Here is a 14,491-nt window from a genome sequence, read left to right as displayed (position 1 = left end):
CTTTATCTCCCACAGCCCTATTCAAGGGATAACCACCAGTGGTGGCCATAATAGATGTGTCTGGTCATGATGACTGCATCAGGCTCAGAGTAGATTGGTGGAGACAGATAACAACACAATAGCCAAGGGCTATCTTGCACATCTTGCTCAACAGCTGAGGGCTAGCTGAGCATGCGCCAACTGAAACACGGCTAGTATGCAAACGTGACTATAAATCAATCATCTTACTCCATAAATAGTGGACAGCCCAGGGCCCATTGAGCTCTCCTGCATGGCAGCAGGCCGCATGCCAGGATCTCCCCTTAAGCAGGGATGCCTCTTAAGGTTACTCCTTGAGGCTGAGAGATTTCTTGCTGCAACAGATTCTCCATAAGTGATTAACAGCATGCTAACCTATGAAATCCTAACTAAGTAGTGTAAAGGATTGATTGCACATATATAATCCTATAGACATAAATTGTTGACCAAGTCTGGGACTAGGATTGGGTCCAGTCGCACCTAGGCTCCTCTCTTAGAAGGAGTTTAGAGAGCAAGAGTCCTTTCTGAACTTTGTGACTCAACAGGAGGTTTTCCTTACCCTCTGTATTCTTCAGACATAAATTGTTGACTAAGTCTGGGACTAGAAGTGGATCCAGCTGCCACTAGGCTCCTCTCTAAGGAGGAGTTTAGAGAGCAAGGTGGTCCTTTCTGAACCTCGTGACTCAACAGGAAGGTCTCCCTGACGGTTTTGTCTGACCCTGTCCTCTGTGCAGTGAATAAGCAAGTGCATCTTGCCATCAAATCCTGTTAAATCATTGTCACATTAACCTTTGAACTTTTGTTAACTCACTGTGTTACACAAATAAAACATATTGCTGCTTCTCTCCTGTGAGTGAAGTGTACAACTAACTCTGACTCCTTCCACAACACCTTCCCAGGCATATCCGATATAACCAGACACATCTACGTTTGAGGAGACAAGCACACACAAGTGAAAGTTGGCTCCCAGATCCATTACTCTGCCAATGAGAAAAAAAACCACCCTCTTCTGGCTCACGTACCACTGCAGCACCATCTCTGCAAACAGCTTCTACACGAGCACCAAAGCCCGATTTCTCCAGAAAACATTATGTTCCTGTGACACCAAACAACACCTCCCTGCTAACTGCATACCAGCTGGTCTGCTTCTGACCACACCAACACCACCAAAGCCTGATTTCTCAAGAAAACATATCATTAGCTCACCTTTAATCCAGTTCTATTGCAGTAATGGATCTGAGGCAGTTAAAAAAAGATCAGACTGGTGATATGGCTTTAGCTGTGTAAAACAAGCTGTCCTGCTGCAAGTCCATAAACAGGCAGACAGGGACCGAAAGCAGCTGACCAGTGTCATCCACACAAAGCATAGCTTAAATATAACTGAACATAACTCATGGAAAATAACCTTTTCTTTGGTTTTTGACCTATTAAATACACAGGTAACCTTTCTAGCAATAAATTTCACTGCAAACTGATGATCAATTAAATAAGACAGTCGGCAGCTCCCAGAAAGACTGCTGACTGCAAATGCGTTTCATCTGAAGCCCAGTTTATGCCCCTCTAGTCTCCTGAAAAATCAATTCCCTTTAAAGGTGTTTTAAACATCTTCTGAAGGACAGCAACAATCCTAAATTCCATTTAACTGGGCATTCCAAAGACTGTGGAACACACACCAAAAAAAAAAAATTAGGGATTTCAGAAATATCTCTGATATCAGTAAAACCATATATGCTGTCGTCATCTGCTGATGCATTTTCCCCTCCTGGCTTCTGCAACACAGACCAACCAGCAAGTACTGCTGGATTTCTGTAATTACAAGCTATGCACAGTTGACCCAGGAAGAAGCCAGGCACTAACCTCAGGGTCCAACCTGAAAGTGCGCAACAGGGGTTGACCCAACTTCATGCCCCCTACATCGAAGACGATAGAAGTGAGCTCATCGCTGACGAGGACATCCTTATCATAGAGTGTCAATTCCAGAATGTTCTAAAACCAAACAGAAACAGCCTCAGATGAAGAGACAGAAACACTTCCACAAACCTGAAGCTGTATAAAATAGTCACTTTATACATCAATCAATACCCTTCCCCTTTCCCACTCCTGAAGATAATTCACTATTTCCAGCAGGACTCACAGCATCGTTAAGCAAAAAACTCCTGGTTGACAGCATTTCGCTAAATGATTTTCTGAGCTTCCCAACTAGAGAGAGGCCCCAGCTGAATGCACGTGGCAGTACACCAGCTTCACGCGCAGATTTGCCTGAGGAAGCAATAGCCATTTCTACTCTTTCAGCATGAGTCAGTTCAGGATGTTATAGGGACCTATCACTTCCTGCTCAGCACTGTCCCAGAGCAACAAAGTCCAGCAGAAACTAACTGAAATGGACACAAGGAGTACATACAGCACCCAAAAAATGGTGTTGCAGCAACTAGTTTTCAAGGAGACAAGACTGAACTTAGAATTGTGCTGGCATAGCCTCCCAGCAGTAACCAGACTGAGGCCTCATGAGCCTTCAGGGAAAGCTCTAAAGCTTAATTCGCAATTTTCTTACCATTTAAGTAAATTACCATTCCACCTTGACACCAAAGTATTCCACTGAGGGGGATAATTTATTGTTAATAAGCACCTTATTCCAGAGCTTAAGATGTTTTCCAAAGCAATACTGCCATACTGTAACTAATATTTTTGAAGTACAGTTTCGTTCCCTCTACCATAGTGTCTACTTTGAGAATGAATGCTCACAATCTGAACAATTTGTTCAATACTCTATTACATCATGCTCAGACAGCAGACAGATATACTGTCTCTATTTAAGAGTTTCAGTTTTGCTTTTCTTGATCATAGGAACGGATGACAAAATTTGACTGAATGAACTAAGCAGCAAAGTGATTTGAAATTTAGTTCCTATTATCCTCCCTCAGCCACTTGGTTGCATGAGGCAAGCTACAAGAAGGCAACAGCTGCTCTGGGAAAGTAGAAGCAATCCTCAAATAGAAACTTGCTTTATCAAAGAACTTCCTTGAACTCTAGCAGGTACTTCCGCAACTTTTCTTTCCTGAGTGGCATCACAAGGACATTTATGGAAAATTCTAGCTGCAATTTACATGAGAGTGCAGTTACAAACTTCTGTGGTTACCACTGGACATGCGTAGTACAGCTTTTTGTACCACTGAAGATTACTGACACCTTACAAGCAACACTGGTTTTGAATGAAGTGTCAAACGTAAACCAGTATACAAATGCAGGTAACCTAACCAGCTCTGAAAAGCGCACTCCTTACCTTGACAGCACTATGGATTCGATACCGGAAAGTTTCATTCCATTCTGGGTTATCAGAGTTGTCAACAACTTGAGTTCGGGAGACTATGGGAGATGCGGTGGGCAGGTTTAGTTCCACATAGCAGTCTGCCTTGGACACTACAGCAGAATGTAAAAACAGACATGAGAACAACTTTATTCAAACATACTCCTTCCATAAACTCCTCATTTTCTAGATCTCATTGCATCACAGAAACACGCAAATTTAAGGCTGGACTTGAAAAGCAAAAGCCTTTAATGAAGTACACATCTTTAAACAGCAGCAAATTAAATATTAGGTACCTACATTTCTTTTTTTCTGGTTCATCCAAACCATAAAGCCCCTCATAAAAGACACTACTATTCAAAATGAGGAAGACCAACTTTTCAAAAAAGATTACTGCTGATATCAGGCCCATTGCCTATTGTCCTGTCACTAGGCACCACTGAAAGAGTCTGGCTCCATCTTAACACCCTCCTTTCAAATACTTGTACACATCGGTAAGATCCCCCTGAGCCTTCTCTTCTGCAGGCTAAGCAGTTCCAGACCTCTCAGCCTTCCTCATGAGAGATGCTCCAGTCTGGTTACAGTCTGGCCCTTCACTAGACTCTCTTCAGTAGCTCCACTATCTCTCGCAGTGGAGAGCCCACAACTAGACAAAGTACTCCATCCAGATGCAGCCTCACCTCTGCTCAGTGCTGAGCAGAGGGTAAAGATCACTCTGTTTGCCCTGCTGGCAATGTTCCTCCTAACGCAGCCCAGGATACCATTAGCCTTTCTTGCAGTTCAGGACACATTGCTGGATTGCAGTCAGCTTGCTGTCCACCAGGACCCCCAGGTCCTTTTCTGCAGAACTGTTTTCCAGCCTATTGGCCCTCAGCAAACACTGGTGCACAGGGTTGCTCCTGCTCAGATGCAGGACTTATACTTCTTATTGCTGAACTGCATGAGGTTTCTGTCAGCCCACCTTTCCAGCCTGTCAAGGCCCCTCTGGATAGCAGTGTGACCCTTCGGTGTACCAGTCACTCCTCCCAGCTTTGTAACACCGGCAGACTTCCCAAGGGAACACTCTGCCCCATCATCCAGATCATTAATGAAGACATTGAACAACGTTGGACCCAGAACTGACACCTAGGTTACACCACTAGTTACTGGCTTGCAACAAGACTTTGCACCTCTGATCACGACCCTCTGAGCTCTGCCATTCAGCCAGTTTTCAATCCATCTCCCTGTCTGCTCATCCAGCCCATACTTCATCAGCTTCTCTATCAGAATCTTACAGGAGACAGTGCCCAAAGCCTTCCTAAAATCCAGGCAGACAATATCCACCACTGCTACATCAGCAGAGCTTTCTGTTTCCATTCCCTGAAAATAATATTGTCTCAGAGTCCTTCCTTGTTCCAGTTAATGCCCCTTTAACAACACAACTATAGGAACCATTCTTCACTCCAGATGGACAGAAGGGCCATAAAAAGAAGTTCTCTTCACAGTGTGATTCTAGCCCTCAGCCTTTCAGAAGGGCTTTCCATTCCCTGGACAGTCATTTAGCATTCCAGTAGTTCAACGTTGGATGCCAGATACAAACTTAAGGCAGGCAGACTATCTTACTGTATTAAATCTGAAGGATATAAATCTCAGATGAGTTTCACAGATCAAATTGCCCCAAACAGCCCTGAGAGCTTTACTCAACACAGATGCATAAGAGGAAGGGATTATGTACCATGCTATCAAAAACAGGAACAGGTAAAAAGCAGTTTGTCTCAGAATCGGTCAACCGCCTACCTCCTTAAAAAGCTTCAACCACATAAACAAAATAGCAGGCACGGGAAAGACAGCACTACTACAACTGAGAAAATAAACATTTGGAAGCTAGAATTTAAGAGTGCTACTTCCACGTGTGAGAAGACTGTCCAGCAGAAGAAAGGGTGAAATTTGACATCACTGGAGAGCTGAATCCAGACAAAGGAACACAGAACAGAGTACAGCAGGACATGCAAAGGAGCAGGAAAGAAAAAGATTACCAGGACTTACCTGATCTTGTTCTGCAAAGTAGCAGGGTTAATCTGCAGCTTGGCCTCACATCAAGCTTTTAAAAGATACATAAGGCTTTACAAGAGAAGCCTTTGTTCAGACACAAAGGCAATACACTCTGCGTAGGCAAGAAGCTGCCATAACAATGCTCCCGGTGTTACAGGCATGCACTGAAAAAAACATCTGTTTTCTTAATACCTTGACAAAATACTTACACAGATCTGTACCCTTGATGTTTCTGGCTCGGAGGACTTTGACTGTCAGGTTGTAGTAAGGGTGCTTCTCCCACTGAAAAGAGAGGAACAAGCTCAGCATGTAACTCAACCACAATGCCTGTTCTATAACCACGTTAGTATCAGCCCAGAGAAATGGATCAGACCAGCCAGCCCAAAATAAATTACTAATGAGTCAGTTTGGGAACATACGCAGCACTTTCAGTGTCCTGGAAGAAGGCTAAAGGAGTCTAGAAAGAAACACAACTTCCTTTGAGCATAGCAATGAGGGTAACTCCTCACAGACTTGCAGAAAGTTAAGTCCGTTACTTAGGGTTTCCTCTAATTATAGATCAAATTTGAATTGCTCCATTGCTGAAGGATTAACAGATAGTGAAGCTGCTCAAATAATTTTAATCATGACTTGGCTTAAGAGTACTTGTCAAGGGCACATGCATGCTTGACTAAAAGCAGACATGGCAAGAATATTAACAGCATGATCTGAAGATACAGAAAGCATACACTGTTTTCAATGAGGAAAAAATCACTTTCTTGTAGGAACACATATTTCACAACAGTTTGAGCAAGAAAAGACAAACCTTAACTTCCTATTCATTCTGGACTCTTAACTGGTATCAACACTTTAAACGTGCATGCCACCTGACTAGATTAAAATGTAATCCATGCTCTTGAAAGCTTCTTGCAGGCTATTTTTGGAAAGTAATATTAGTATCTAAATGCCTGGATGTGAGGAGGAAATAAGCCTGACTGAATCCTAGAAGATTATGAAGGAGAAGTCAGGGGAGGGCAGGGGAAGACAAGAGAAAGCAGCTTGAAGGGATTTAGTGCAGAGACTGGACAGAAGCAATTGTGTAAGACTCATCATGAACAGAATGGGACTCTACCGGAGCAAAGGTGCTGAATTATTGTAAAATTTTAAATTAGAGTAGTAAATATTTAACCTAATAGTTTAGGAACATATCAATCAGGTGCGGAAGAACACCTGCAAGCATTAATCAAGAAATTAGCCAACCTTGTAAGAATACAAAGACAAGAAAATTAATTGATAAAAAGAGACACTAATGCACAGAATCAGATGAAAGTTCAACTAGCAGGCAAATGAGGACGAGTTCTTACTTCATCCCAGGACCAACTAAAGACCACCAGGGGGAACCTCTGTGCATGAGCAAAAGGGCATTTGCATATATTAATGAGTTCCAGGAAATAATCTGCTTATGTAAAATAATTCCAGAGAACGTACTCAATATGTATAAGCTTGCAACATGTACTCTCTGCGGTTTTGCTCATCTTTTGGAGCATTTAAGGCAGAGCTATCCCCAGTGCTGTCCAGTGCTGCAAATAAAGGAATACCTGCTGAATTTTGAACAGTTACAAACTGACTGGTGAGTTAATTTCTTTGATCCACTACCTTTTCCATCAGTTATGACACAATCCTGGCCAGCTAAAACCATTTCCTCTTCTTAAATCCCATTTCAAAATGCTTTTCACAAGTGGTCACTACTTCATGTTCATAATTTTCTACGTGGATGGATTGAGACCAGAGTTTAGTTTTAGACACAATAAGTATTCAACAGGACCTTCGCTTACAACAAAATGCTGCAGACTGCCAAATATTATATAAAAACATGGGCCCTGTGTATCACTAAGTAGGATCTCAAGGGAACCAATGAACCCTGAACTGTCAAACTCTTCTTGAATATTCCTTATCTGGTAAACGGAATTGTACTGTTTGTTCAGTAGTCACATACTTGTAGAGCTTTCCTCATTTCTCATCATTTTAAGATACTTGCCAGCTTCTGCAAACAGGGTTTGAACAGCACAATAAAACCAAGACATACTACATAGCATACCAAATGTCTTTGTCTAAGTGAGTGCCATCCACCATGACCAACAAGTGAAGGGTCAAGATTACACGCATAGTCTAAGATATCTCACACTCAGGTGCAAAGTTAAATTTGTGCAAATAAATTATGCTTATAATAATAATCATACTATTATTAAAGGACTCTTATTTGCAGCATCAACATGCTGAAGGTACTTCCTCCCTCACTTGTTTCTGGGAACAAGACATGCCTTCACATTTAATTTCACCATGAGCTCTACCCATCAGATGCTAGTTTTTCTTCCTTTTTAAACCTTTCCTAATCACCTCTGTTTTGTTCAATCACTGGCATTAGTTTCTCAAAGTCTGAGCTCCTTTCTACTTCATCAAGTTGGGGAATGGACTCCAGAAGGAAAATTAACATTACATAGGTTATTCTTGACTTCCTAAAGGTGCTGCAATTCTTCAGATTGTTGAGAAATTAAGCTACACGATTACACCACCACTGCTGTCAAAGCAACCTTCACTGACATAGCCTGACTCTCGCCTGGAATTCTGACACTATGAGCGGAGGAAGCACAGAACACCCTGAAGAGAGCATATCCTGCTTTTACTGCACACCATCTGTCAACATATGGTTATGTGTTCAAAAGAAACTTTTCCAAAGGTCTCTAACAACCTTTGAGATACAGTCATTACATAGGTGAGTATACATTTTCCACGCCTAGATCATAATTTAATACCATACAATGCAACAGACATTTCACTGTGCTCCCAACCCTGTGCCAGAACCTTCCCATATGCCTTTTCTACTTATCCTTTAGCCAAGGCAAAGCAAGGTCATAGCACGTCACAAGGTGAGTGTGCAGAGTAACGAAGCAAGGGAGTATCAGATATGCTCTATCTGAACACATCAGGGACACGGCAGGCAAGAAATCTGTCTGGGAGATGAACAAGTAACAACAGTTCTGCCTACACCTGTGCACATGACAACATACCAATGTACACAATAGACACAAGCAACCAATTTATACTTTGCAGTTTGCTCCTTTTTTTTAGAATCACCCTTTTTCCAGGGCTCAGGAGAGTCCATCTGAAGCAAAAAAAACCTCTAAATCCTTAAATGAGGGTGGAAGGCTGAATTCTCACACATCCAACCCTGCTAACAACTGTCTGTATCTTTCACCTAAATTGAAGGTGCTGATGTAGCAGTAATGACTACAAAACAGGTTATCCCAGCTACAGGACCCAGTAATCTCTATTCTCATAGAACCCAGAATAACTGCCTTTATACAGTGGGATGTAACTGCTGGGATCTCCTCCACATCTCCCAGCCGATGCAGAGGACTCACCATAAGCCTGTCAGTTTCATTACAGAAATGTTACCAAGAGTAAATAAAAATGTAAGTTCCAAGCTGTATTTTCTTTTGCCTTCACAGCTAGCAAGCAAAGGAGGTAGTTCAGTCAAAGAAGTGTCCAGTTTACCATGGGAACACTTTCCTCCCATCTCGTTCCTGCTCCCAAGTAAACGGTGCTGCCCATAATTCCCTTCTTCACTTCAGCCACAGTGCAACAAGTTTCCTTTTAAACCCAAAACCAAACTCCTGGCTTTCCTAGGCACCCCTTGCACTTCTCCTACCCAGAAGTGTGTACCCAGTCAGAAAAGGAGACTTTAGACCGAGCCTTAAGAACTGTGGTCATCTGGAGGGCGAGTTTTATAACCAGTTGAGTGATACGAGTCGTACAAGCAGATCACTATGCCAACAGCAGCGGTAAACACTGTCCTCATTCTCAGCTTATGTTGTTTGTCTTTAGATGTGCTAAACTAAGGCTAAGCTTTGGAAAATTTAAGAGATCTGATCATGTTGAATCTACCTACCAAGCCAGAAGGGTGATCTGCTGCCCCTCCCCTTGCTCAACTGCTATTAACTAGTCAAATCTCCCCCTACCAGCCAACACAATTTTAGCAAAGTAGTGTCTAACTTTTTAATTTATTTATAACGTGAGCACTTGAGGGGAAACATCACATCCAGTGGTTTACAGGTGAATGGAAACCATGGCAGGCTAACACTAGTCTCTTCTACCTTAATTTTCCAAGTACTAAACAACAACATTAAAAAGTTAACAAGATAATTTTTATCACACAGCAAACAGGAGTACAGAGAGGCATGTAGGCAGCAAGCCACCTGGTGACATTTAACAGTCACTTCAATTTTAAGTTGTAGATGGGGGGCAGGAAATCAGATGACAGATCAGACCTCCTATGCAAAGGCTCCTTCACGTCCAGTTTAGTGTAATTTAAAATTGAGATTATTGGCCAGACTGCCTTATACAATGGAACGATTACAAACCACTTAAAGGACAAACACACTGAAACCACTTTATCTAATGTGGTTGCACTGCATTATGAACAGGAGGTGAAGTCATCATTAACGTTTGTCTACTTTAGATTATTGAGCCCTGTGAGATAAGGCAGAGAGCAGAAAGGAAGGGAATAGCAATCAAGGATATTTTGTAATAAAACACAGAAGAGCTCTTTTGTCTTTACTGATGAGCAGACCAGTATTCTGGAGTTCCCCCCAAAATTACTTGGCATCAGCTCAATTCTGTTCCCCAACACCTAATGAAACAGACCTGCTCTGCATTGTCTCCCACAGACCCTGAACTGAATAAAAACACAGAATTTCCATTAGCATTATTGTTATCCAAAATTCTCCCCTAGTGATAAACTTTGATTAATTCCCACAGAAGTGCGGGACCCGTTTTCCTCACGTGCAGTAGCAGGAAATCACTGCTGAACACACCGGCTAAGGAATGCCACCTCAAAGACAAGTGCTACAATTTTTCTTACCCGACAGTGATAAAACCCAGTCTCTTTCCTCTCCTTCCTTTGGAAAAGCACAGCTGCCAGAAAAGGCAGCACCCTGGGGGGAAACGGGCCTCGCAGCACCTCATGGAACATGGGGAAAGCAGCCTGCTGGCTCCACAAGAAACCTGAGAGGGAAACGCAGAAAATACAGTGTCCCCGGATGCCTGGCTGCGAAGAGCTGCTGGCTACAGGCTCAGTCTGAAGTTTTGCGCAGGACCGGGCTGCGCTCCAGCTGCCAGAAGCAGAGGTGTGGCTTGCGCTTGCCAAACAAACCAGTTCAAAACCTCGCTGGCAGGTTTTTCAAACGCTGGTACAAGATAAGGGCAGCAAAGCAGCACCGAACAGGGAAGCCCTGGGTAGGAGGAAGCACTGCTCCATGATTAAGCCACAACCTCAAAACCCCCAGTCCAGATTTTCTTCGAGAGTTTAAGCAACCTGGTCTAGGACTTTGACCATTTCAAAACCTTTCAGAGTTTCAACATACTCTAGAATAATATTTTTAAACAGAAAGAAATTTCATCTTACAAGCCTGAAGCAAAGCTGAATGTGTCATTGACTGTACCTGCTCAGAGAAGTTTCAGGGAGGTCTGAGTCGAGACACCAAAATCTGGTCTGCCTTAGGATGCCTCAGAGAATATTGATCCACCACCTTGTCTAACCTCTTGCTATGTGAGCAGCCTGCCCAAGTCCCCCTGTTATTCTCATTTCCATGGAGCATAGTCTTGATTCTTCCACCAAAGGTTCTAGAAAAACTGTACAACAGACAGGGCAAGTTTTTTTTTAAGGGTCTGTTCTGCTTTAAAAAGTATTTAGTAAAGGAAATTGTTTATTGGACATTATTAATTTGTTAACAGCTGCTGACAGTTTGCTTGGCTGAAGCTTTTTATCAAAGAGTTTAAACTGAAGCAGCAGACCAAGAAAAAAAAATTAAATGTTTCAACAATTAGAAAGTGGCAGAGAATGTATGAAAGCCAGTAATGCAGCATGTCACCAGCTCCACACAAACATGACAATGTGACACGCTCTCAGCAAGGTCCCATTCATTAATCATTTCCTGTCATTAGTGTCAGTCACTAGATCAGAATTTATGAAAATTAACAAAAGCGTAGGCACTGACATTTATAACACAAACAAGTCAGCACTAGTTAGTGAATTTACAGACTTACAGTCAACACACAGGCAAATAGCAAACATACCATTGCAAAACAGACAGCAGCTTCGGTAAAGCTCTCACGTGGTACTAAATGGTACGGTAAAGATAGACACCACGCTGAAAAAGCAATTTCTCTGCATTTCTACATATCACTGCATTGAAGGTGAAGGACTGTCATATTAAGTTTATTTTAAAAAGTTGCAGAACCATAAATATGATTTCTTTACATTCAGTGTAATATAGCTGTACTATAAACTACAGGAAAATTGAGGTGGCTTCAAACAGTAAGCTAACATAGAGAAATTATACTTATTCTAAACAGTTTATTACAGACAGTATATTAAAACCTGTATTTTATCTTGTGAGTGCTCAATTGCATTTAAATTCAGGCTTACCTACATCCTCCCGAAGTTCTCTGTCCTCTTCCAATGAAATCTCAGCACAGGGATCTCATGTTTATGGAATTGCTCTTGAATTTCTCCCTCAAGAAAAACTGAAAGCTCTTTAGAACATACGCTTAAGAATTGTTTCATGGCCAACAGATTATCTACGAGCAAACAGTGTTTGTGTGCAGTTTTAGGTATCTGTAGACACTGTTGACAGACAACTTAACATCCAAAGAGAAGCTACTTGCTCTTGTCATTTCCAAACTAAGAAAATAAGCAAGCAAAATGGCATCAAAACATGAGGCAACAAAGGTGGCCTCTACACCTGGTAACTTTTTCTGCTTTGGTAAAGGTAGATGTATAGCTACATTCCATTCAGTAATTTTTTTGTCAGCAAGCATGAACAAATGAGATCATCAACTGCGTTATACAGGACTTAAAATACGCATAGATATCACAAGGGACCCCTTTTGCTCCCATTAGCAGCACTAAGAGGAGAGCTGAGATGCAGATGAAGATTCCAAAGGATGCTATCAAGGTTTACAGTCTGGGGTGGTTTCTCGGTGGGTTGATCTTCTCCAGAAATACCAATATACTCAATTTTGTCTGACACAACAGGCAAAAGACTCTTCTTCAGTGCTGTTATCTCCCATTTCTATAGATCGAGAAAGCTGAAGATCTATATTCTACTTCCAACACTAGACAAGTCTGTGACCTACAATTCAAGCAACTGCAAAAACCTGTCAATCTAAACATTTCCTGATCTGGTCACACAGAGCTCAACATCCCTCCCCCCCACAAAACAGCATTCCATCACTCAAAAAAAAATTGTCAGTAATTTGAGTGTTCTCTAATGAGTACATATTTAATGGTGTATGACTTTCAAAAACTTTATTCAAAGAGAATACAAAAGTGGTTTTAGTAGGATTTTGAGAATATGCACAAGCATACTATAAACTTGTAGATTTAAAAACCAAAGTTGAGAAGTGATGACAGCTCTCAAATGACATGGCCTCATTTGAACTATACATATTAAAGCAGGAGTGATACTGGGAGCCCCTGCCTTGGGTCTGACTTCCAGGAGAAAGTGAGGACTAATATATAAAAAAAAAAAAAAATCTACAGCAGCCCAGAGAAGCTTAACTGCACAATGACTGAAACACACACTAGTTCACAATATTTATTACAATCTATTGCTTCAGATAAACCTGCTGTATGGTTAGTAAACCCAAACCACATTATAAGAACCAGCAAAAAAATTACAGCAAAAACCACATCTCTGTAAAAGGTGCAACAGAGGTGAACAGAGGCACAACCGTAACCGTGTAAGAGCACAATTAAGATGCTCATATGTGAATACAACTATCCTGGCAGCAGATAATGAAGGTAACAGTACTAAACATAAGACAGGTAAAAATCAGAGCAATATTGTTATATCTGTATACAAAGAATGCAGCGCCTTTTTAAATACCCTTCTTTCATTCTCAATGACCTGTAAACAGAACTCTCCCAAACCATCTTCCCTCTGTACCTGAACTAGTATATAAAGATCTATACAGAATGTGCAAATCCAATATAAGTATTTTTAGGCTCTCTTCTTCAAATAGAAGAAATACAAGGTTAAAAACATTAACACCACAGATTTCCTCTACCCAGCATCTGCAGAAAGACATCAGTAGCAACACTGCCCAAGACATCCAAGTACAGAATTAGCAAAACACTGGACCAAGAAATCCATAAGGATGCATGGCATATCAACAACAATACAAACGTGTGGAAAGGGAAAAAACAAACAGCTATCAAGGGAAACTACTAACAGTGCCGAATTAAAGTGAATTAGGACTCTTGTCAGCCTACAGCAGATCTGTTCCAAAAAACACTCCCATAAAAATGGCTTAAGTAAACCTATAATGTTAACTGAGATCCAATTACACCTTAGGCAGACAGGCTTTATTCATCTACTTTTTTGTTAAGAAGTGATATCTGGTAGTTACATGCCATGCTCCATACTATTTAATAATTACATATTTATACGTATTGCTAGACTGGGATGTTGGGAGTCAAATAGCCACTCTACTGGGTTATTTGCTACTGCTGCCTTTTCATTTTGACTGCACAGATTCTTTCTGCACTAATCAAACATTTTAATATCCCTCATACCAATATGCTATAGAGCAAAGTTTGTGGAAAAAAATAAGTTAGACAAAAATATTACAGCGTACAAAGAGTACGGTACAATTTAGTTCTTGTAGTTAAGACTTCTGGCCCAAGAGTAACTTAAGAACAGTACCAGCCTGAGCAGAACACAGTTCTAGAGCATTTAAAAAAGAGATGTTGAAATAGTCTGGATTTACTTCAATGCTGGAAAGTGAACCAGAGACCAAAGAACTTATATACACAAATCTAAAGTGTAGCCTAGAAGCTCAAGCAACAGCTATAGTTCACTCCCTTCAGAAGCTGCTTTAGAGTGTTCCTTGCTTTTTGGTATGCATGCAGGTGTGAACTTCTTAGAATAGTCTCCGAGCTTGCACACATGCTAAAAGTGAACATATTCAGTGCAAACAACACACAAGGTAATTCAATTTACAGCTCTCAAACTAAAGTAAAAAGAAAAAAATGCTTACTAGTGCTCTCTACTGCTTGCCCGACTATCTGCTGTGGAACCTTTCACCAGAAGGTAA

At 41.3% G+C, this 14,491-nt stretch overlaps 1 protein-coding gene across 1 annotated transcript in view; it reads right to left on the bottom strand.

Moving 5' to 3' along the window:
* PLA2G4F (phospholipase A2, group IVF) overlaps positions 1 to 10,364 on the bottom strand; it is a 27,057-nt gene extending 16,693 nt beyond the window's left edge. Inside the window, exons 1-4 of the mRNA XM_010087266.1 lie at positions 10,254 to 10,364; positions 5,563 to 5,635; positions 3,299 to 3,435; positions 1,876 to 2,004 (exon numbers count right to left, since the gene is read on the bottom strand). Coding sequence (XP_010085568.1) covers positions 1,876 to 2,004; positions 3,299 to 3,435; positions 5,563 to 5,635; positions 10,254 to 10,364 — 450 coding nt within the window. The remainder of the gene's footprint in view (positions 1 to 1,875; positions 2,005 to 3,298; positions 3,436 to 5,562; positions 5,636 to 10,253) is intronic.
* Positions 10,365 to 14,491: the final 4,127 nt, after the last annotated feature.

The sequence above is a fragment of the Pterocles gutturalis genome, unplaced genomic scaffold (assembly GCF_000699245.1).
Source record: "Pterocles gutturalis isolate BGI_N339 unplaced genomic scaffold, ASM69924v1 scaffold876, whole genome shotgun sequence".
Taxonomy (NCBI): Eukaryota; Metazoa; Chordata; class Aves; order Pterocliformes; family Pteroclidae; genus Pterocles; species Pterocles gutturalis.
Note: the sequence above shows the minus strand (reverse complement) of the source record. Positions and strands in the feature narration are given on the sequence as shown.